The 22319-nt window shown below is 52.3% G+C and overlaps 8 protein-coding genes across 8 annotated transcripts; 4 read left to right on the top strand and 4 right to left on the bottom strand.

The window, feature by feature from the left end:
* Nucleotides 1-2803: 2803 nt before the first annotated feature.
* PODANS_5_2488 (uncharacterized protein) lies at nucleotides 2804-3571 on the top strand (the record flags this gene model as incomplete). Its single annotated transcript, XM_001904037.1, has 1 exon — nucleotides 2804-3571. The coding sequence occupies one exon, from the start codon at nucleotides 2804-2806 to the stop codon at nucleotides 3569-3571; it is 768 nt and encodes a 255-aa protein (XP_001904072.1).
* A 316-nt stretch (nucleotides 3572-3887) lies between these two features.
* PODANS_5_2490 (uncharacterized protein) lies at nucleotides 3888-5387 on the bottom strand (the record flags this gene model as incomplete). Its single annotated transcript, XM_001904036.1, has 3 exons — nucleotides 3888-4198; nucleotides 4276-5229; nucleotides 5294-5387. The coding sequence occupies 3 exons, from the start codon at nucleotides 5385-5387 to the stop codon at nucleotides 3888-3890; spliced, it is 1359 nt and encodes a 452-aa protein (XP_001904071.1).
* A 2542-nt stretch (nucleotides 5388-7929) lies between these two features.
* On the top strand, nucleotides 7930-9587 carry PODANS_5_2500 (uncharacterized protein; the record flags this gene model as incomplete). The annotated part of the gene is made up of 3 exons (XM_001904035.1): nucleotides 7930-8141; nucleotides 8211-9388; nucleotides 9451-9587. 3 exons carry the CDS (start codon nucleotides 7930-7932, stop codon nucleotides 9585-9587), a joined length of 1527 nt encoding a protein of 508 aa, XP_001904070.1.
* Nucleotides 9588-10203: 616 nt separating this feature from the next.
* Nucleotides 10204-11091, top strand: PODANS_5_2510 (uncharacterized protein; the record flags this gene model as incomplete). Its single annotated transcript, XM_001904034.1, has 1 exon — nucleotides 10204-11091. The coding sequence occupies one exon, from the start codon at nucleotides 10204-10206 to the stop codon at nucleotides 11089-11091; it is 888 nt and encodes a 295-aa protein (XP_001904069.1).
* An 81-nt stretch (nucleotides 11092-11172) lies between these two features.
* On the bottom strand, nucleotides 11173-11920 carry PODANS_5_2520 (uncharacterized protein; the record flags this gene model as incomplete). The annotated part of the gene is made up of 2 exons (XM_001904033.1): nucleotides 11173-11330; nucleotides 11389-11920. 2 exons carry the CDS (start codon nucleotides 11918-11920, stop codon nucleotides 11173-11175), a joined length of 690 nt encoding a protein of 229 aa, XP_001904068.1.
* Nucleotides 11921-13230: 1310 nt separating this feature from the next.
* Nucleotides 13231-14618, bottom strand: PODANS_5_2530 (uncharacterized protein; the record flags this gene model as incomplete). The annotated part of the gene is made up of 4 exons (XM_001904032.1): nucleotides 13231-13364; nucleotides 13429-13563; nucleotides 13629-14275; nucleotides 14503-14618. The coding sequence occupies 4 exons, from the start codon at nucleotides 14616-14618 to the stop codon at nucleotides 13231-13233; spliced, it is 1032 nt and encodes a 343-aa protein (XP_001904067.1).
* Nucleotides 14619-14791: 173 nt separating this feature from the next.
* Nucleotides 14792-17074, bottom strand: PODANS_5_2540 (uncharacterized protein; the record flags this gene model as incomplete). The annotated part of the gene is made up of 1 exon (XM_001904031.1): nucleotides 14792-17074. One exon carries the CDS (start codon nucleotides 17072-17074, stop codon nucleotides 14792-14794), a length of 2283 nt encoding a protein of 760 aa, XP_001904066.1.
* Nucleotides 17075-18010: 936 nt separating this feature from the next.
* Nucleotides 18011-18653, top strand: PODANS_5_2550 (uncharacterized protein; the record flags this gene model as incomplete). The annotated part of the gene is made up of 2 exons (XM_001904030.1): nucleotides 18011-18286; nucleotides 18348-18653. Coding segments are annotated over 2 exons (582 nt in total), but the record flags the coding sequence as incomplete, so codon positions are not given.
* Nucleotides 18654-22319: the final 3666 nt, after the last annotated feature.

Raw genomic sequence — 22319 nt, 5'->3', positions numbered from 1 at the left:
GCACAGTGAGGAGACCTGACGAGACATCCCGGTGACCTCGTCTCTCCATGGGAACCAGGTTTAAGGGACAAAAGGATTACCAGGAAGAGCAGTCGGTGGAGAAGCCGGAGCGAACAAGAAGAGGCAACGCAGGGAACCGACGAACCACAAGCAGGCACAGGCGAGAGGTGGCATGTAGCATGTTGCATGTAGCATGTGGCATGCGGCCTGTGTGTATGTGTTGTGTGGTGTATGTAGGTAGGTAGGGTGGTAGGTAGAGATAGAGTAGTGAGAGTCTTTTCGGTGTTACTTCCGGCGGGCCAGACGCTGTGCGCCCAGGATGGAGGAACCGCGGCGATGGAAACATGGAAGGGCCGTGGCGGATCTCGACCTTCAACCACCAGCGGGAAAGGTGAAGGTGGCCAAGTGACTAGGGCCGACGATTAAGGCACTGGTGCCGGGACAAGTGTCGGTCGAGTTTTCCCTACAAGGGAGGTAGGCACATATGGATGAGAGTGCTTGTTGGGAATCGGGAATCCCTATCCCACATACAGTGAATTGGCCAATGAGCAGCACGGATGGATGAGAACGGCACGGGCGAGGGGCAAGGTCGACGAGAAAGCCACCGGCTGCTGGCCAGTCGCCGTTGAGATGCCGTCGCAAGTTCGCTGATCGGTCGACCAAAACTGAAGCCAAGAAACACACGCAGGAGCCCGACTGCACCTTGACGTCGAATGCCACCTTCTCAATCGGGCGCGTCATCGGTGTATCTTATCAAAAATCCATCTCGAAAAGTGGCCACCGCGATGCCACCGGAGGCTTTACCTGGTCCGCGGTTGACGTCAAGTGGAGGGCGGCACAGATCTCAGTCCAAGAGCAGATAACAAAAATAACACACTGCTCGTGATATTATTCAGTGAGGGTTATTAGACGGAAACCTGAGGGAAAAGCTGTCGTTGAGATTGTCGATTCTGCTGTGTCCTGGGGGGAACGGGACCTGGAGCTGAAAAATTGGCAGTGTGGTCGGTGACGGCAAATTCCACCTTCCGTTTCTAGAAGCCTGCACTGGGCTTCCCTGCTAGCGATAAGCCGAGCGCCCAAGAGGCCAACGGCGGCCGAACCCATGTACCCCGCAAGTGCCGGGCCACCAGGGTTCAAGCCACTTCCCGCATTGGGTCTCGTGCCATGGAGACTCCCGATCCAATCGTTTTCATCTTGTTCACTTTCCAATGACTTTTACACTACGTACACACGAAAACAATACGGAGGGCTTTACTACCCAAATCCCAGGCCTTTTTCCCTCCAGTTCGTCTCATGCGAGATACAAGATCTGGGGAAACCTGAAGGGGATAATCAGGAAGCATCATGCGAAATCGGATCACATGTCCGGCCAGACCCTGACTCTGCTGTGATCGGCGAGCTGTGAGATTCTGCGAGATAAATGAAAGTGTGGGAGCTTCAGAGATATCCAACAAGACGCCCACCTGCTCCAGTACACTAGGTGTGTGGGGACAACCACATGTCAGTGTCCTAGCTCTCGCTTATCGATCCTGGAGTGTGCCATTGACAATACCGCCGTGTTGGAACTGGGGTTTCCAACAAGAAGGTGATAGCAGCTTACCAGCGGGTGCATTCGCGAGCCATGTCGAGATAGCATTGCAGATAATCATTGATATGCACACCGCAAGGCGGCGATGTCCGGTTCTGTGGTCTCGCAGTATCAAGATGATCAGATTGCAATGGTAGCCAGGCTGCTGGTGGTGGTGGTGGTGGTGGTGGTGGGATGGGATAGGTGAGATGGTTGCTATCGATGCCTGGACTCTGGACTCTGTACTCAGCCTCTCAGGCCGCTTTGATGTTGGCGAGCGTATCCATGATCCATACCAACGTGCTCTCACCTGGCGGGCCGGCCCGAGACACTGATCATCAAGAGTGCAATATCAATACCACCTTTTCAAAGGTTACCTTGCAGAAGTCCAAGCAAGATGGAATTGTTCTTCGGTCTCCAGTCTCCGGCCGCGGTCCATCCGAACTTTGGCACCATGATAGCGGCCCGAGCTGAGCTTTCCGTTGACCGCCAACCTCACCGAATTTGCGGTTCCCGGCGGCTCCACGGCTCCCTGCTTTTGTCAAGAGTGCAATGTGCTTGCCCGCCATGACAAGTCAGCTTGTACAACTGGCTATCCGGCATATAATATTCCAGAGGTCACGAAGCGGTACGTGCTTGCCACCCCGGCTTCTGACATCCGATGAAACAACCCTGGAGCCCAACACTCCGGGGCACCGCCGCAATGATGGAGGGCCCAATTCGCCTTCGAGTCAAACTTTTCGAAAGCTCATGCTGCTTTGTAGAGCATGAGCCACCAGCGGTCTTGCCGTCACACCTGCCCTGACCCCCAACTTCCAAGGCAACCGACAATGCTTCCATTGGCTCAGGTATTCCAACAATACTTGGTACCAGCTGCCTACCCAAAGCGGCCACCAAAAAACAATACCGACTACACCAAGCATGTAGTCACCAATAATGGCGTATTATGAGGCTTCATTGTCCCCATGAGAGAGTGACAAATAGAGTCGGGATATCGGTTTGACTGACTGTTCGACAGCAACAGTAAGTGAGCAACCCATCTTTTTTATCAACTGTATCGCTGATATCACCAGGGACTACCAGAGCATCTTCTCTCACGACCACAAGATAGTCCCCACTCCGACCTTGGAATTCACAACTGGATAAGCCCTCACTTGCTCCCGTCGATAAAAACGCGTCGGCAATTTCGAAAGGGCTGGCCAGTCGGATCCGCATCAAAGACGAACCTTCCCAGAAATGCCCGACCACGCCTACCATCGTCAGGAAGGGCCCTTCAAGGCTCCCAATAGCGTCAACATCAGACAGTCGCGCCGCGCCACCCAAGTCCTCAATCAAGTCCTGCAACAGGATCAAGTGACGGCGGCCAAATGTTTCCCCTGGCAATGTCCCCCTCCAAGTCCGAGCAAGAAGAGGAAGCCCATGAGTGCGATGGGCGCCGCAATCCTCGAGGAATTTCATCAAAAGCACGCGGATCACGTGGAGCCCTTCTCACGCCCGGCCCAATACCAGTCACGGCCAGCTCCGAGTCATCACATCAGGCCACCCCTCCAGGGTCTTCTTCACTCGAGATCGTCACATGTCTCATCAGTGACACCTCAAGCTGGCAACGGCCCCTCGTGGACGACATCTCGCCCCGTGACACATGTGTCTACCGCTCCGGTTCATGGTCGGCCAGCTCACCATCACCAGGCAATAGGCTCGCACTGGACGATAAATGATCAACAAGTGCAGGTCGCGCCCGATCCCCCGACAGAGCGGTTGGCAGCCTCGGCGGCCAAGACAAGAATTCACCAAATCCTTCATCGTGATGGCACTAGAAGGGCCGCGAATGGGAGAGGGAAAAAGGTGACGAGGGTCGGAGGATCAAGCCTCAAGAGGCAGATGTCTGTTAACAACGGAGATGCCCGTGAGGAACTGGCTCGGTTGGCCGAAAGCCAGACTGGTGGTAATAACGGCACCGTCAGCAGGCCCTCCAAGAAAGCCAGGAAGAGAGTAGGCAAGTAGATGTATGTAACGCTTGTTTTCTGCTTGGAGTTTCTGTTTGGTGCTTTTATTAGGAAGGAACTGGGACTGCGGCTGCATAAAAAATAGGCGTTTGGGTTGAGGAAAGGTAGTCACCAGGATTTGATCATTTCGGGTAGCATTGGCGGGATGGGCTTACGTGATTCTCATGCATAGCAATGTTGGCTACCTGATCGAAGGGCCAAGGGGTATGAAAAGGGAAATTTCACCCAAAGCCCCGATGGGGCAGGGAAAAAGATCATATCATGACAAACCATTTGCTGACAATCCTGTGAAATCGTATCTTCACTCACCGCACTTACACCCAATACTTGCCCCAGATGGCGTACTCTTCCTTGGACCCCTTAAACTTGAACTCCACCTCCGTGATGTCGTCGAAACCCTCCTTGTCCTTGGGCTCCCTGAACCTTGACTTGAAGCCGTTGAACGCAAGCTGCGGGAGTAGCTGTCGATCTTCAGGGTTCAGACTCTTGTTGAGCGCCCTGACCGCGCTGTTGTGCTCGCACAAATGGAGGGGTGTCTTGAACCACACGCACCGGATGGGTACCTTGTGCTTTTTGGCCAAGTCAACCCACTGGGCGCGTGTATCGGGGTCTGCATTCGTGTTGTCTATTGTCAGGTCAACATTATCATGCTCCAGGGGGTAAAGCCGGGGGGGGGGGGGGGGGGCGGCAGGGTATACATACCGATGACAACCGACTCCCCTTCCTTGAGCCACTCCGTAGCAGTCTTGAAACACTTGTCCTTGCTCTTTAGCAAATCCTGGTTAACCCTCTCGTAACCTAATGGCTTGAGCTCCTTCCAGAAAAAGGTGCTTTTGCCTGCACCAGGAGGGCCAACGAAGAGGACCATCTCCTTCTCGTGCTTCTTCTCAAATCTTGGTGTCTCTTCCTCCTCCTCGGGCAACGGGAAATGCTCCAGGTCGAAATCCCGCTTAAACTCCCTTGACTTCTCCCCCAAAAAGTATTCTTCTGGCGTGAGGTACTTGATCCCGATATTACTCGCCAAGTTCCTGTCCGAACAGCTAAAGTCCTTGGCCTGCCCTTTGAGCTCTGCTGTCCTACCGCCCGCGTCACCGACAAAAATGCTGTTCTCCCGATCTATCTCCTCCTCTGGGAGGCTGTAATCTTTCTTAAGCTCCTCCCACATGCCCGGCCGAGGCTTTCGAAATATGTCCTTGCCTGTCGCGGCGTATAATGTGACAGGTATCCCGAGCTGTCCCAGGACAGCATTGCATTTTGCTTTGAAGCCGGCGACGCGGTTCTTGGTGAACTTGACGGGGGCTTTAGTCTTGGGGTCGGGATGGAGGGCTAGGCCGCCTTGGTTGGTGAAGATGACCACTTGGTAGCCTTCGTCTTGGTAGAGCTGCCGCAGGCGGGCGGGGACCGACTCGTGCCACCATTTCCAGTCTGCAGAGTCGCCGGCGTGCTTCTTGCCTGAAGCTGTTGCTATAAGGGTTGAGTCGAGGTCAAAGGCAGCGATCTTCTTCCTTTTGATGGCCGGGGCGTCGGGCTCGGTCTTGTCGTACTTGGCAACGAGTAAGGTGGCAGGAGAGTTGTCGTCGGGACTTCGTTCTGACCAGACAGTAGGCTCTTTCGGCTTCTGAGAGGCGGGCGTGAAGAAGCTGGCTACGGCACTTTCTATACAATGTATCTTCTTAGTGACTGGGGCAAGAATAAGACGAGCGCGAGCATGGGCACATACTCGAGATGGCAGTTTGGGCTTTGCGCTTCGGCGGAGGTGGAGATATGGATCGGTTGTCGGCTGAACGCTTAAAGGACGATTTTGACGGAGACATGGTAGATAAAGCGACGCTGGCGGAGAAGTGATTCACTCGATATATTTGCGATACCCAAAACAACAACGACACGGGCACGTGGAGAGCTCTGCCAGAGAGGCGCTGCATTCAGGTTCAAGGTTGCGGTGCTGAGAGCGCCAAGCCTGGATTGACGCGCTGGGAAATGCGAAAACAGCTGACCTCATCCAGCAGCCAGCAGCCACCAGGGTTCTCACAGTGCTTGGCACTTGGTTGCTCCTGGCAGCACTTTAAGGTAGAAGGGGTTAGGGTTAGCTATTACGTCCCCTTGGGCCCCTTAATTAAGGCAACATGCACAACACCATGCATGCGGCAAATATTCCCCTGGTTTCCAGCCATCACGTATGTAACAGCAAGCACCCACTGATAAAACAACTGAGAACAACGAAGGAACTTTTGGCGATGCAGGGTTTTTTCCCTTTCCCATTTTTAAAACAAAACATCAGTGCGATATGACATGGAGTGACAAACAAAGCCTACCTGTGTCACAAACTGAACAAAGTTGTTAAGATACTCAAATTGAGGCTGATAGGTATATTGAACAGACAATCCGCGGATCATGTGGTATCCAGGTAGTCAACTCACCGTCTTTTTCCTTGCCCTCCCTTATCATTCTCCATCCTGAACAGATTATGGCTCTCCCTTGGCTACCAGTACGAGACAGGTATTGCATTGTGTTTACAGCATCATATGACATCGGATGCAAAAGAAACACCGGCACATACCGTGAAAGCCCTCATGACAGGCTGAGAAAGAAAACACGTGAAAAATGCAAAGGTGCACGGTTTTCCTCGGCTTTTGGACACGTTAAATACTCTCAGAGATGCGAATGCAGTCTGGCACTGTCAGGCTGACACACTTAATATCCCATTGATAACATGACCATCGAAGCCGAAGGTCCGTCGGTGATTTCGATCGTTAAAAGCCTCATCCGACAATTAACTCGTAATTCTCAAGCTAGGTAGGCTCCGGGCCGTCCCTTCTTGTCAACAATCCCGCTCCTTTCTCTGTGACGTCATGGTTCAGAGTCACCACCCACCACGTATCTGTCTGAATTGCATTGTTTACAGCATTGAAAGCTGTCACAAATGCATGGAGTTTGTTGCCGCATCCGGGCCCATGTCCACTTCAAATTATCTTGGACCATGAATTGTTGATTGTCCGCCATCATGACCTCTTGACATCAAAGAACGCAACGATGTACAGTGTACAAGCTATTCATTGCATTTATCGCCCGAAACCCCGTTCATGCTGAGGCACCTTGGTACCACCCCCCCTGTGCACCGCAGACCATGGCTGATGCTTACACCGACTACAAGGCGTCCAAGTCAAGAGAAACTCGGGTACGGGGTCGATCTTGCCTCTCCTACCTGAGAGCCACTCACAAAACCTGCTGACGCTATGGACAACTCAACTTGGATAGGTTAAGGTAGGTCGGGTCCGGGGATTGTTTGCGGGGAAGACGGGGGAAACGATTCTTTCTTTCCAGCCCGTCGGATAAGGTTTGAAGAAGAGCCGCCACGGTATTCGGCCGAGCGAGACATGGTGATAATGCAGCATGGGTGATTGGAACCTGCAAAAGACTCTATACTGCCGTGACTGCACCACAGAAGGCTGGGTGACCTGGACAAAGAAAGCTGACATTGTAGGACAGCCAATCAAATCACTCCTTCCTGCCGGAATGGGCTACCGATTTACACGGCATGTTCTCGGAGCAACTGAGCCTCGTTTTCCGTCTTCACCGCCTGACTTGGCCTCTCGATAGAGGCTGCAATCTCGGGGAAATGAGCTTAGGAGACCGGCCGAAAGAAAGCTGGTCGAGGGCACTGGAGCTGACTTCCTCTTAAACTGCCCCATGACCCTGTAGTTTTCTCAGACAGGCTAGCTCCAGGTAGGTATATATCGTGGTGTCTGTTAGCGGCCAGCCCCAATCCGAGCTTCAGTCTGACCCAGTGACCTGTCCAAGGCATGCAAAACATCGTCACTCGCCTCACGAGCTCACCCAGATCTGCTTGCTTTTAAGTGGGCACATTGTCAGTCACAAAGAGGAAGGAGCGATCTCTTCCTGTCTTTACCAACAACACGCCCCCCCTCCCCCACACGCGTCACGCATTCAATGCTTCCCCAGTTGATTCACACACCTGTTTGCCCCAGTACCCCACCATTGGGTTCCTGTGGTCTCCTTCCACTCTGCAGGCCCGGTCTCTGACCTTTCCGACTCCATCATCACAACTCTTTTCCTTTTCCTTTGGCCAGCAACCTAGAACCTCTAGCCGTACTGCCTTCCGGACCTAAGAACTTCACCCTCCCCTAACCGATCACATATTCTCCTTCTCTTGATTCTGCGGCATCTGGAGGCAAGATCATAAGATGTGGAAGATCGGCAACATATACTTCATCGCCGCCGTGGCGGTGATCGGTACGTCTGAGCCCTTTTCTCTTGGGCCATTCTTCTCGTTCGGATAGCTTGTCTAACGGTGGAATCATCACAGGCGGAGCCTTGTTTGGCTTTGATATTTCGTCCATGTCGGCTATCATCTCGACCCAACCCTATCTCTGCCAGTTCAACCAAAGGGGCCATGATGAGAATGGCCTCTGTCTCGGACCCACTGACGACGTTCAGGGTGGTATCACTGCTGCCATGCCCGGCGGCTCTTGGCTCGGCGCTCTCGTGTCTGGCATTGTCTCGGATGCTTTTGGGCGCAAGACTTCGATTCAGCTTGGCGCCATTATCTGGTAGGTCGCAACTCTTCTTGGACTTTGGTGTTGCCGTGGTGGAGCTATGGACTGACCTGCATCGTCCAGGATTATTGGTTCAGTGGTTGTATGCGCTTCGGTCAACATTCCCATGTTGGCCATTGGTCGCGTCATCAACGGGTTCTCGGTCGGAATATGCTCTGCCCAAGTTCCTGTGTACATCTCTGAAATCTCCCCTCCTTCGAAGCGCGGTCGTCTCATCGGTTTCCAACAATGGGCTATCACCTGGGGCATACTCATCATGTTCTTCATCTGCTACGGCAGCTCCTTCATCCCGGGCACCGCCGCCTTCCGTCTTCCTTGGGGTCTTCAAGCTGTTCCCGCCGTCCTCCTGTTCCTGGGACTGGTCTTTCTTCCGGAGTCCCCTCGCTGGCTCGCCAAGAAGGATCGTTGGGAGCAAGCCGTGGAAGTGCTGACGCTGATCCACGGAAAGGGAGATCCCAACTCTCCATGGGTCATAAGGGAGCTTTCGGAGATTCGCGAGGTGGTGGAGTTTGAGCGCGCCAATGCTGATGTCAGCTACTTTGAGCTCTTCACTCCCGGCATGATTAACCGAACCCAGGTCGGCGTCTTTACGCAAATTTGGTCGCAGTTGACGGGCATGAATGTCATGATGTACTACATTACCTATGTTTTCACCATGGCAGGCCTGTCCGAGCCTGGTACCAACGCCGTCCTTCTCCCGAGCGGCATTCAGTTTGTCATCAATGTCGTGATGACCGTTCCCGCCCTCCTCTGGATGGATCGCTGGGGTCGCCGACCGACTCTCCTTGTGGGCGCATTCCTGATGTGTTTCTGGCTGTGTATCAACGCAGGCCTCTTTGCCGTCTACGGCCGCGCGCCCTACCCCGGAGAGTTCATCTCGACGGCAGAGTCGATGGCGGTGGAGGGACCGCCCGCCAAGGCTATCATCGCCGCGACTTACCTGTTTGTCGCCTCATTTGCGCCCACCTGGGGTCCTGTCTCCTGGACCTACCCTCCCGAGCTGTTCCCCCTTCGTCTTCGTGGAAAAGCGGTTGCCCTGTGCACATCGGCAAATTGGGCCTTCAACTTTGCCCTGGCCTACTTTGTTCCTGCGGCCTTTGCCAACATTACCTGGAGGGTCTATGTTATTTTTGCGACATTCTGCGCAGCCATGTTCCTGCATGTATTTTTCATGTTCCCGGAAACCGCCAACAAGCCGCTTGAGGAGATTGAGGAGATGTTTGATGATACCAAGCCTGGCGGTACGTTTTATGCCTTCCTGTTTCTCTTCGATTCCTGCTAACCATTTTGTTTCGTTGAACAGCCATCAAGTATATTGGGACTCCCGCTTGGAAGACCAAAAATACGCGCAATCTTGCCCTCAGACAGGAGCGCAACGAAATGTTGTCGTCGGAGGAAAAGATGGGTGTCTCTGGAGAACACAAGGAATCAGCTGCTTGAGCATTTCTTGTAGTTCCGACATTTTTTTTTGTTCTCGGGCATTTTGCGGTTCGAACTGGCAGGGAGAAAGGCTTGTTATCGTTGGGACGAAGTCTAGCCACGAATTCACTTACTCCTTGGCAAAGGCGCATACCAAATTTGAGGGCAAGAGGACATGGGAAGCCTCCTCTGCCATGACGTATCATGATTAGCAGCAAACCTATGGGGTTATTTTACTCGGAATTATGAGGTAGCATGGGTCATAGGTTACGTTTTCGGCAGCTACCATACATCAACTAGTTGATCAACTTTAACCCTGGAGGTGCCGCTTGATTGCAGGTGTGATGATGACCACCCCCAGGTGTGGACCCGACGTGAAGAAACTGACAGAATCAAGGCAGTTAGAGAGGGTTCTTATCATAGGATGCACAGACATGACCCTTCGCAAGACTGGCGTCATGTACCGGGATGCATCTCCATGTTCCAACCGCAAGAAGCTCGGACAATACCGATTACATCAGATACTTGTAGTGCCTCTCTTGAACCTGTTCAGACATGTGTTGAAAGTTCGAGTTGCTCATTTTGATGTGGATGATTTGAAACGGATTCTGTTGCTCATCCAGAGCCCAAGGAAACCATGGCTGCCCAAGCCGAACAGCATTTGTCGCCCCAGGAGAATACGCCAATAGCAGCACCAGAGGAGCCATCAGCCAACACAGACGCTCCTCCCTCTGGCATTACGCAAAGCGCGCCAGAAAACCTTTATCACACGACACTGACAATCACCGAACACCACGAGTCGACCTCTGGAGCCACCCGCACCCCTTATGTCCTGGGAACCCACACCGATCTGGACTCCGCAAAAGCCTGGGCCCAGGTGGCCCTGAAAGAGTCGCTCAACTACTCGCCTTCGGATTTCACCAAGTTTGTCACCCAGTCGAGCCTCCATCCGTATCAGGAATGGCCCTACGGCGACAACATTCAGGTGTACGCCCTGTCCCCCTCGGGACAGGAATTCCTCGTCGGCGTCGTGACCAAGCCCAACGAGGACAAGCTGCCTCATCACTCCCACCCCGGAGAAGGGAAAGAGGGCGCCGGCCCGACGGTCCCGCAGCACGAGACGGATACCTGTTGTGGACATGACGATTTGCATTACATCTTGCAGACAAAACGGGATTTCAAACATGCCAAAGGGGACAAGAACAGCAACGCGTTTCAGCGGACCGAGCTGGCGGGTTGCTGTGTGCCCCGGAAGGAGGCGTTTGAAAAGGCCAAGAGCTTGCTGCGCGGGGAGAGGGACCGGGGCATGTTTGCGCAGTATGACGAGCGGGAGACGGGGGATGAGGAGAGCGAGATTGACGAGAGGAGGTGGGGGAAGGGGTCGGGGTGGCCGTTTGGGGAGGAGGTGGTTGTTCATGCTGTTGGGCACGGTGGAGAGAATTATGAGGTGGCTGTCAAGTCTGTCAGTGGGGCGAAGAGGAGGAGGAGTAAGCCTCGTCTGGAGATGGGGGAGATGGAGCGTTGAGGATCGTATTACTTTCCATTGCTCTTGGCGGTGGTCAGATTGGTGTATTTCCATGATTTGGTCTATTTGACAATGAAGAACTCAGACATAAATAACCCTGTGCCAAAACTTCTTCCACTTCCCTCTTCTCATCATTGCGCCGCTGCCTTCCCTCTCGAGGAATAACTCGATCCTCTGCCTTGCGTCCTCGGGCATCTCACCTATGCTGTCGTTGATGAGATCAAGGCATACTTTCGATGCTATTTGTTCAGTGTGTCAGTAGTTTCTGAATCTATCTCGACTCCAACAGCAACTCACGAATCGAGGTATCGCCCCCTTCCAGAGCCGCCCTCATTCTCGCTGAATTATAGCACCCGAACCTGTCCTGCACCGCCAGCATCTGCTTCCATAGGATTTCCGTATCCAACTCTTCCTCTTCCTCATCGTAGTCCCCAACATATCCGTGGAATGGCCGAGGCTGGCTGCTCCTCCACGACTCGGACCTCGACGCCGGCCTTTTCTGGCTCGAGGTTCGACTCAGGCTGCCATATTTGTGTTGATTTGGTGATAGACGGTGGTGGCTTGGTTGAAGGTCACGGAGGTGAGAGTGGTGTGTTTGATGGCTAGCTGTTGTCTCCAGCAGCGGACACGGCGTGATGGCGTCGTCGTCGAGATCGTAGCCGCTGTTGCTGCTGGCTGAAGATGACTTGCCAGAGTTTATCCTCGAATGGCCGGGGTGGTGTTGAAAATCTGACATTTCTAGATCTCCGTGTGGTGATGACCTGTGGTGGTGGTGATGGTGGTGGTGGTGGTGGTGGTGTGAAAAGTGGTATCTTTTGAAAAAGGGCATGGTCGCGGCTGAATTTGGGACGAGGTCAATGATTTTTCTATGCAGGGTTTTGGCCAGGGGTTGATGTGTTTGGATAAGAATGACGACAAGAGTGAAATCAGATGAACAAAATATGATCTATTCCAACGGGGGCACCGACAATTTCAGAGCTGGGGTGAAAAAGCAAACTTCATCAAAGATCGTGGTACGCAGCCCCACATATCTCTGTCCGTTTGCTATCTGCTCACTTTCTTTCCCGAATGGAGCTTTATCACAATCCAGACAGCCAGCCCACAAAATCTTTCTGTCGCGGTTGGAGGAGGTGAAAATACCCGAGACAAAGAAAAGCTTGAGCAACCGATTGGTGAAGCGAAAAAAGAAAAAGAAAAAAAAAGATCTTTCAAATTGGAAAGCTGAGTAAGACGGTCTGCCTTACCTGTGGCACCATCCCGTGCCAACCGGGTCCGGATGCGGTTCCGTCCTGTTCGGTTTGCAATCCCCCCCCCCTTTTCTTTTTGACGTGTGGGGGCTACCTAGTGTCCCCGAATGCAGGATTTCCGAGCGGTACTTTTGAACAATGAGACAGGTATAAATTAGAGATAGAGTTGGCAGTATGCTTCTCGAACAGTGCACTAGGGCAAGAATATTGATAAAGTGGAATAAAGAACTGTCGGCCCTCCAAATCTTAGATGACCAGATTGTCGGTATCAGCAGCAAACCGTCGAAACAAAGAAACAGAAACATCCAGACGAATGCTTCGTCCTTGATAGGGCACCAGACCCTATATACACCACTAGAGTCATAAGAGTCGCGCGGCGCGCATGGAAAATTGGCAACACAAACGGTGGCTATGCCCCCTTCAACCATACTTCCAACGCCGTCACGCGTCCTCTCATGACGACCGCCCCGTCAGCAATCAGATTCCACCCATCTCTTCTTGTCCAGGGCGATGCTGCACCCAAATAGTCTACAGTATGGCAGCCAATCAACCATGACACAACCCCACCACAATCCCAAACCTGCCATCTCCCAGCTTTCGCTGTCTTGCCTGCATGAGACCCGCATGACGATTGGAAATTCCAGCACACCAAATCACACTACTCAGCCGATGCCACGACCGCGCGGATGGCCCTGGGGTCTAAGTAATTGAGGCTGTGTCAATGGCGCCCGGCGTATTTGGTCCGTTGGGTGTGCCTGACTGCCGGGCCTAGACCGTTGCTGCCCGGTGCCCGAGTCTTGAATCAGGAATTCGTATTATCCAACGGGACGGATGATTTTGGGGCAAGGTAGGTAGGTAGAATATGCATGATTCTATTAGTCTCAAGAAGTAATCAAACTGTCAGGGCAAACTTTTCTCCCACCAACTCCTCGCTCAGCCTCCATAGCCTCTCGGCAGCAACAGGGTCCTTGGCATGGTGATGTGGCTCTGTGAACTGGCAATCTACCAGATATAAACCTTTGGTATCTGTTCCTCTGTCAGTTTCTATTATCTGTAAGATGGGGGCGGCACAAAAGAAGGCAGAACACACCGTTCAAAGCCGGATCCAAGGCGGCAACCAACGTGGTGGATGAGCCTTCATCAGGAGATTTCCAGTACGGGGCCACCTTGTAGAACTGTGCCGCCAGCTCTTCGTCTTGATCTCTGCTCAAGTCGGTCAAGATGCCTGTTGAACATGGTTCGTTAGCTTGCTCATAGAACCTGAGGTGAGAAGAAGAAAAGATGACGTACTTCCTGGGTGCAGCGTATAAGCCGTAATCCCCTGAGAAGGCAAGTATTTTTGCAGATAGAAGGTGAACAAGATATTGGCTGTCTTGCTCTGCGCGTACGTGACGATCCCGTTGTAGCCATCCTCAGTGCACTTTGCAAAGGCCCCGGCCAACGGCTTGAAATGGTCTTCCTCTGGCGGGACTTCTTTTCCTCCTTCAAAGTTGTAATCCGAGAACCGAATGGGAGACAGCCTGTGGCCGGCACTGGTGAGACTGATGATTCTGGTTGCCCCGGGAGGGTTTGTTTTGCCTGCCTTGCGCAACAAAGGAAGAAGGAGGTTGGTGAAAAGAAAAGGCCCGATATGGTTGGTGCCAAACTGCTGCTCGATGCCTTCCGGTGTCTTTTGGCGGGTCACAACACAGATTCCAGCGTTGTTGACGAGAATGTCCAACTTGTCTGTGAGCCTGGAGACTTCGGCGGCCGCTTGACGGATGGACTTTTGCGAACTGAGGTCGAGAAGGACAATCTCGAGTTTGACAGATGGATATGCCTCTTTTATCTGGGAGGCTACTTCTTCGACGCGAGCTCGGGTGCGAGATGCAAGAATGAGAAGCCCTGGGGCCTGAGAGGCAAAATTAAGAGCAGTCGAAGATCCGATCCCTTTAGGACTGACGCCGGTGATCAGCACTGTGGTTGTTAGCAGCTGATTGACAGGCTGAGTTTCGACTTGATAAGGCCGGGTGTGAAGAGGACGTACCAGTCTTTCCTCTGATCTGGTCAGCAAACACCTTGGCCACCTCCGATCCTAGTGTTTGCTGGCCAAAATCCGTCCGGGAAGTCATCTTGAGTGGATACTCTCAATGTAAACAAACCGATGTCTCTTCAGGGGTGGTACCTTAGGTATGCAGGTTGAAAGTTCTGAATCAGCCTGCGGAAGGGTCCAGGTCTTTTATTCTTGGTGAGCATGACACGTAACCTACCGGCACAGCGGTTCATCTTTATCCGCCACATTCTCAACTGGTAGTTGTCGGCAATTGTTAAATAGCCATTAGTCTAGATGATGGTCATCTGGGGACACTAGGTAGTCCTACCCCGCACGCTTGACAGCACCCCCAATCCCCCATGAAATCAAGCCAGAGCTTTATCGGGAAACGACGTCCGCCGACGAGGTGAGAGGCTGTCGGTCAAGCCAGTTCGATTTCTCGAAGCTTAAAGCCTTCCTCCTCCACAGCTTCACCGTTCATGATGCCATGAACATACGCCTGCCCCACAAGACTCATCACTTCATTCTCTCCCTCTTTTTCTTTCCGTTCCTCCTGGTTTTCTTCTCCAATGTCACATCCCGGATGGCCATGGCGCAGAATAAAAGGCCCCTCTGCACCAGCCAGAATCGCAACAACATCTCCCACTTTGGCGCTCGCTGGCCCCAGTCCAAGATACCCCTTTTCCGTCAGAAACAACTTGTGCTTCCCATATCTCTTATGAAAACTAGCCGAGAACCGCTCATCGTTTTGTCGAACGAGCACAATGTCATGGCCCCTCTTTCTTCTCATGACATAAGTTGGGTTGTAAAAGAACTGTTCCAGCTCCTCCCAGTTTGGTGTATTTGGGTTGTCTTCCGTCAAAGCCAAGATCTGGAGTTTTGTCAGAGTATAAATCAACCAGCCATGCCGATCAGAGCTCAGGAATCTCGGTCTCTGGCAGAGATGACGCAGGATTTCCTCCCGGCCCAATGTGTCGAACTCGGCGAATGTCCACTTTTCTTGAGCCTTACCCAGTGCATCCATAAAGCCTGTGCAGCAATCCGGTGGCGGCCCAGGATCACCTCTGGCTTCCTGCTTGGCTTGGTCCTCTGCATATGCCTCTGACTCAATCTCTGCCCTGACCATGATCATCGCTGACAATAACTCTTTGAAAAGAATCCCATAGTCCTTCGGAGCAGGGACAACAGATTCAGAAGTTTGGTTCGCGCACAGGGTCCTCCAAAGAACCTCTGTTCGTGGCTCTCCTGTATGTTGATAGGGTTGCGAGAGCAACATGCACAATTCAAACCAAGAGGGATCAAGCAAAACAGAGGAGTTGACGTGGTTCGTTCTGTCATTTCCCGTCTCCACGATGGTGTCAAATAGGCAGCCCTTCAACTTCAGGCGATCCCAGGACGATGAAGGCAGAAGCTGCGGTGTCTTGTTCTCCACCCCAGCCGCGCAGAAGAAGCCATTTGAGCACATCATGTTGAAGTATGGCAGTGAGAGATCGGGCGTCCATGATGGGGAGGGTTTGATCCTTCTGATAGAAGCGTCTTGAACACATGACAGGATTTGCAATGACGAGTAATGGTCGATCATGTGCTTGGTCGTCAGTGCATAGACAAGCTCGACAGGACTGGTGTAATCCACAGCCATCTTTGCCTTGAGATCCGTCTTCATAAGTCCAAACATGCCATAGACTTTATCGCGGGGATCGGTGGCTGAAAAGATCCAGGTATCGTAGATGAGGTTCTCAAAAGTGATCCTGGTCTGTGGTTCCGGTGCCGAGGTGCCATAGTAGAAATCTCTCCAGCGGGCCAACTGGACGGTATTGTGCTCCAAGGCAACTGCAATTTCGTGAGCTTGCATGAAGAGAGTGCTGGGACTGAAGCCCAGGACTTTGCAGCGAGCCTCAACGGTGCGTGCTGCTGTCACTAGGACTTCCCAGCAAATCTGGTGACTGCCGCACATCAGAAAGAGCTCTCGGGAGAGGATGACCTCCTGGACAATCCACAAGCGCGAAAACCACTGTCTTTTGAAAAAAGCGGCTAAACTGCACCACTCCATCCAACTAATGTAGGGCACACCACTCGCCGTGTAGACATCAGGTTCTTGCTGGCGAAAGGGGGTAATATTGCTTTGAACAAAGACGTCTTGGGGACATGCTGCCAATTTTGAAATGGCCTCGACAGCGTCTGTGGTGTACTGATCTCCACGACCCAGCCAGATGATTGTCCGGGCCGCTTTTCGGTACACATCTCCCATCATCTGAACCTGGAAAGCCCGCTCTTCGAGATCATCTTGGTTGATGCAGACAGCGTCAACCCAGATCCGGAATTCCTGGCTGCGGGGTATTTGGAAGGGACTGTCTTGCTGTTCGAGAGAGCTCTGGAGCTCCTGAAGAAAATCGGCCAAGTTGGTCTGTATGTAGATGCTTTTTCCGTGACAAACAGTCTCGGTTTTTGACTCGCTGGTGTACTCGCCCGAGACGGTGTTGAAGTACTCGGTGAAGTCCACGCCATTGGCATGAGGGTTGCTCCAAGTATAGGATAGGGCGTAGAAGAAAGGGTCGTCCGCAAGATCGATCAACTCGAGAGAAATGCAGAGCTTTCCCTCTCGTACACCCTTGATTTGGAGCACCCTGATGGATGTTCCTGTTGGAAGGGGTTTGTACTGGTAGCGTTGGTGATCATCGGCCGTCACAGCGGTTGGTGACCTCATGTTGATGGATGGTGGTGCCTGGATTAGTTAAGGTATGGGTTTGCTTTCTCCTCCATGTCTGTGAGAGTCCCGAGCACAGATGGTGAGGAGAAAGGGGTTGGGTCGGGTCATTCCTGTCCGACTTGCTGCTTGTGGGAGCCAATAGTTGTTCTTCTGATGCTGGCTTGTCTCCACCAAAGGATCCTATTCACCACAGCCAAAGATGCCATGCCATAGTGTAGCATTACTCGGATAATTGCAAATTCCTTGAAAGTTGTATATGCATGTTGACTATGCAGATATCGATGCCATATGGTCAGTGCAGGCCCTCGTCGCATGATCGCAGTATCGTGTGTAGGCTCTTTGCGAAGGGTATCCAACATGGAATAACCAGAAGTATGCCATTGAGCGGAACCGGGCATCGTTGCTGGAAGCACGCGGGTCGGAGGTCTTTAGGTCGGAGGTGACTGATGCAGTCGCTTGCTGTTGTTGGCAATAGTCGGGCGCGGCGGGTGCTTGACAGGCAAGCTGCAGTGCCTAAGGTATTAGCGACGTTGCTGTTTTCTGTCAAGGAAATCCAGGTGCTGCTCTTTGCCGTCATCATCGGTGCAGCGTGTTGTTGCTGGTATTCCTGCCACTGGTTTGGGTTGCTGTCACTGGTGGTTTCCCTTTGATTGCCAAAAGGCAGTGAAGCTTACGCAATTTCCAAGTCGCGACTACCACTTTCTCCATACTGCCCACTCCACATTTTAATCAACTCTAAAACTCTGTTGATGGGTTTCCATGTGGTTTCTGTTGACCCGAAGTCACTGCCGTCCACTGCTGTTTGCAGCGACACCCGCAATGTTGAGGAACAGCGGGCCACTGCCAAAATTACAGTGGTTGACGTCACACCACACCGCCTACAATAGCAGACCAACCAGGCATCGCCGTCACTCACGCTCTTTTACAAACTGACTATTTTCACCTCATTCTCATCAAACCACATCATCAACAAAACGAGCATACAAGATGCCTACCCTCTCAGAAGTCGTCAAACGCGACCATGCGCGCATCACCGACGCATATCACGTCCTCGTGGAAACCAAACCCGAGGAGCGCAACGCCGATGAGTTTGTTTGGGCCCTAGCCCGCTACCTTATCGTCGAGAACCTTGCTCTTATCCCAGCCTTGGAGTACCATATCTCCGGGGGATCAGAACGACAGCGGCGGTTGTCTGATGACTACAACAGTGTAAGCTTGCTTTGTTTGCACGCTCAGGTTGAACCTCGACCACAAACTGACCTCGCATTAGATCAACGCGAAACTCCGCCACATGGCCAAATACGACCCATCAGAGGAGAGCTTCGAGTCGGCACTCAAGGCCATCTGGGTTGATCTGGAGCCTCACATCCGGGAAGAGACCGATGGGGACCTTGACGAACTCGAACGCAAGATGGAGCCTGAGGATTCACGAAAGCTGGGGCAAAAGTACGAGACACTCAGAGACATGTTGCAGCGTCCATATGGCGCGTTTGGGGTTCCAAATGCTGAAATCATGGATGACGTGCTTGGCACCACAAAAGAGCAGCTGATGGAGAGAATGGGCAACGGAATCTGATGGACAGGCCAACACCAAGATAGGTATACTATTAACCTGGTCAGACAGAGACCTAATCATAATCATAACAAAAGACTCTCTGCAGACCATCATGGAAGCGATAGAATCCACCAATGTGATGAATTTAAGGGGCTAAAAAGGGGCGAAATTTGTTTCCTTGGCAACCACACGTCGGCCTCGACTGCCGACAGCCATTTCATTTGCTATAGTCTCAACACAGGTGAAACGTCTGACCCAGAAGCATGGTTTGGTTGCCCGGGACGGCGTCGCTCGGCCTCATCCGAGAAACAGGTTCACTGCCACACACAGACGACGATCCGGCCCACTCTCCGGCGATGAGACTGTCTCTGCCTTTGGCTAACCGTCCGTTCAACTTTAAAAAAGATTCGAATTGTGGATGACGACATGTCAAGCATGTCCAGAATTGCACAGGTGATCGAATAGGATAGCCTTCTCGCCCTATGTCTCTCTTTTTTGCTAGCCGCTGGTGTTACCCTAGAGGCCATCTCAGTACATCACAAGGTACTCTGGCTGTTCTGGTTCTTCTTGGCCAATGCTTGGTCAAATATATTCGCATCCAAGCACAAGGTGACAACCGGCCAACTGATAGCAATCTTGGAGGCCTCTGCCTAACCCTATTCCTTGGTACTCAAGCACGAGTATCGCGCTATTTGTCGGGATGGCGCACTGTAGAGCTGCTCTCCCGAACCCGAGCTCCCACAATGTCTAAGACAACTTCAGGTGCCTTACCACGCTTTCCTGACCGAACAAGAGATTTGGATGACCAAGCAATCCCAGAAATTTCCTTTGCAACAAACCTTGTCACATCAAAGATGTTGAAGCGACGGAGATTCTCGCCCACAGGTCAATAGATACCCACAACACAACAAGAAGCGTTTAGGACCGAGACCGTACATCCATATGTCGGGCAGGTTGACCGCGGCACTGGGAGCAACACAAAGTCGGAAGAGCGAAGGTCCCGGATATGTTTGTGTCCGATGACCCATCCATCTTTATTCTTTTCTTCGAATAGAAAGCACAGCGAGAAAAGGTAGATGACAAAGATTCGCAACAGAATCACTACGTCCAGCTGCACAGTGTCCGCTCAACTCGAGCAGCAGCCAACCATGCCAACCGGGAAATGTGACTGAAGAAAGAAAATCTCGGCAAGGTGCAGTCTGACTTGATGCTCGCGGCCGAACAGGAAAGCGAATCAGGGAGCCCGGACCACGACGAAAGAAACATGAGGGAGGGTCGGACCACAGATGACACACACCGCGCCGGGTGTACGTGTTTCACAGCAGCAGCAGCAGCAGCTGGATAGAGCAGCAGTCAGGCGGACGGTATTCCAGGGTCGAAAATGAGCCGGAGCACAGACAAGACACCTGTGCCTTTCCGCCCCGGAGCTTAGCCTTGCCGTTGTTCAGATGCAGCGGCATGTGCGTTAGATTTCTTTTAGCTCATGAGCGGCGACACGCTGCTAGATATAGCATGGGGCTAGAGGAGCCGGTGGCATAGGTCGGTATTGGAGACGGTATGGGGAAAAGAATTTGACCGACGAGTGGGGATTCCAAGGCTTGGGGAACACGACGGATGGCTTTTGGAATTCGGATGCCGTACTCTTGTTACACCTCCCTAGCGGGTAGCTATCTGCTATCTGATGCTGTATCATGCTGTGTGGCTCGTTGTTAGGTCGAGTCAGGCCAGACTTGCAACACTGGGGGGAAGCTGTATGCTGTGTACTGTTGTACCAATGAGGGAGGATCGTGAAAAAAACACCAGATATGGCGCCGTATGGCATGGGAAATGTTCAAATGATACTTGATCCATTTTCCTGACGGACAGATATCTTACTTTTACAATAGTGAGTGCCTGGTATATCGAGCACCCAGAGGGTAGCACGTTTCTGGCGGGGGACAATAATAGCCATTAACGGCTCATCCAAGGGATCATCAAGGAGGCTGAAATTCATTCATCCCAACGTCTTGACGAGCAATTCGGAGTACCTACTACCCTATATAGCACACCACGCTATTTCCTGCACAGCAACCACACCACTATTTCACTGACTGACACCTCCGTTCATGCCGCCTATCATTGTCGGACTTTACCCTGCCTCAAGCTTCCTCAATCATGTTGAGTGAAGGGACACCAGCACATCGACACCAACCCAACACAAGAGCCCGCGATATTGTATCCCCCAAAAACCCTCTATTTTTGGACCATCAAACTCCAAATCATGGCTTCCACATGATCATCCCCAATGTCTCACTTCTTTCACTCCATTGCATCCCCCCCAATAAGGTGTGGTTCGTTCCTAGATGGCTTGCCCCGTGGCGTTGAAACATCAGATAAACCGCAGCTCTGTACACCCACCCCACTTGCAGAGAGCAGGCCACGCAAGCCACCATCCCTCTCGTAGGTACCAGCACAGTGCACCACTGTCCCCGTGGCTTCAAGATACCCTGATCGCTCTGACTCTCCGATACGCTTCTCTCTTGCAGTTGCATTTTCTTCCCCGTCTCTACGCGGTAAATAAGGTGTGGGTGAGCAGGTACCTAAGGTAGGGTAACAACCAAAGATGTGATGATGATGCGGGTAAACTGAAACAACGGCCTTTTCTTTGGCCCTCCTTTTTGCCCTGCCTGTTCCCGTGTCTTTCAGCCCATCTCGGCCAGTCTAGGTCAAACCACTCCAAAGCCCCCAGGTACGTACCCATCCGCTAAAACAAAGAAGCCGCCTCATCACCATCACCCCCTCTGTCTCAGCCAAACCTCGATCAGGCACACTGCCCAAACCTTACCCTTCAGATGGGACGCACTTTGCCATGTGCGCAAGCCAAGCCCTCATCATCAGCCCCGGGTCCCGAGAAATCCTTCCCAACACTAGAAGATAGGCTAGTCGGCACCACCAGGGCTAACATGAAAAGCTAAGGCAGTCAAAAACAACAGGCTGCATGGCACCGGCAGAGGAACCCTCGGCGTCTGTAACCCCTTCACCACGACAACCAAACCCGACCGACCGTGACACTCGCACAGCATCCCGTAGTACCCTTACCACAAAATAATTGACACACAAAGGTAGGTTAACCACACATTATATTGTGAACCATGCTTTGAAGGATGTTTGTCTGGCCTTAAAAGATAGTTATAGGCCCTTAAATACAGTCTAAAAGGTCTTCAGATATATTCAAAAGGCCTATTAATCTGCTTTTGAGGTATGGTTTATAATATGGTATAGGTTAACTTACTTTTGCTGTGCCAATTATTTTGTGGGGAGGGTGTGTAGATCGGGCCGTGTCAGCTACCCTCCACTTTTCTCTTCCATCCCATGCTGGCATCACGGTCAACAAGGCAAAATTCGAGGAGGTTTCGATTGGAAGGGGTTCAAGACTGAATTGGTAGGCAATGGACACAGCATGCTGCTTCGCTTGGCTGGCCTCATGCTGAATAACAGCTAGCTAATAGCTCCTTCTGTCTCTTTGCCTTTTGCCCATGTCCTCCCACACACCTCATGGTTGGCCGCCGCCACCGCCGCCGTGTCCCCTTGTGCCGGAACCGAGTCCAAACCCGAACCCAATTCCTACCACCCCTGGTAATGCTGTGAATGTTCCATCTAATTTTTTTTGTCCGGCGCCCCCAATGCGATGCCCTCTGAGTCCTACAG

Source organism: Podospora anserina, chromosome 5 (genome assembly GCF_000226545.1).
Source record: "Podospora anserina S mat+ genomic DNA chromosome 5, supercontig 1".
Lineage (NCBI taxonomy): Eukaryota > Fungi > Ascomycota > Sordariomycetes > Sordariales > Podosporaceae > Podospora > Podospora anserina.
This window is presented reverse-complemented; position numbering and strand designations above follow the sequence as displayed.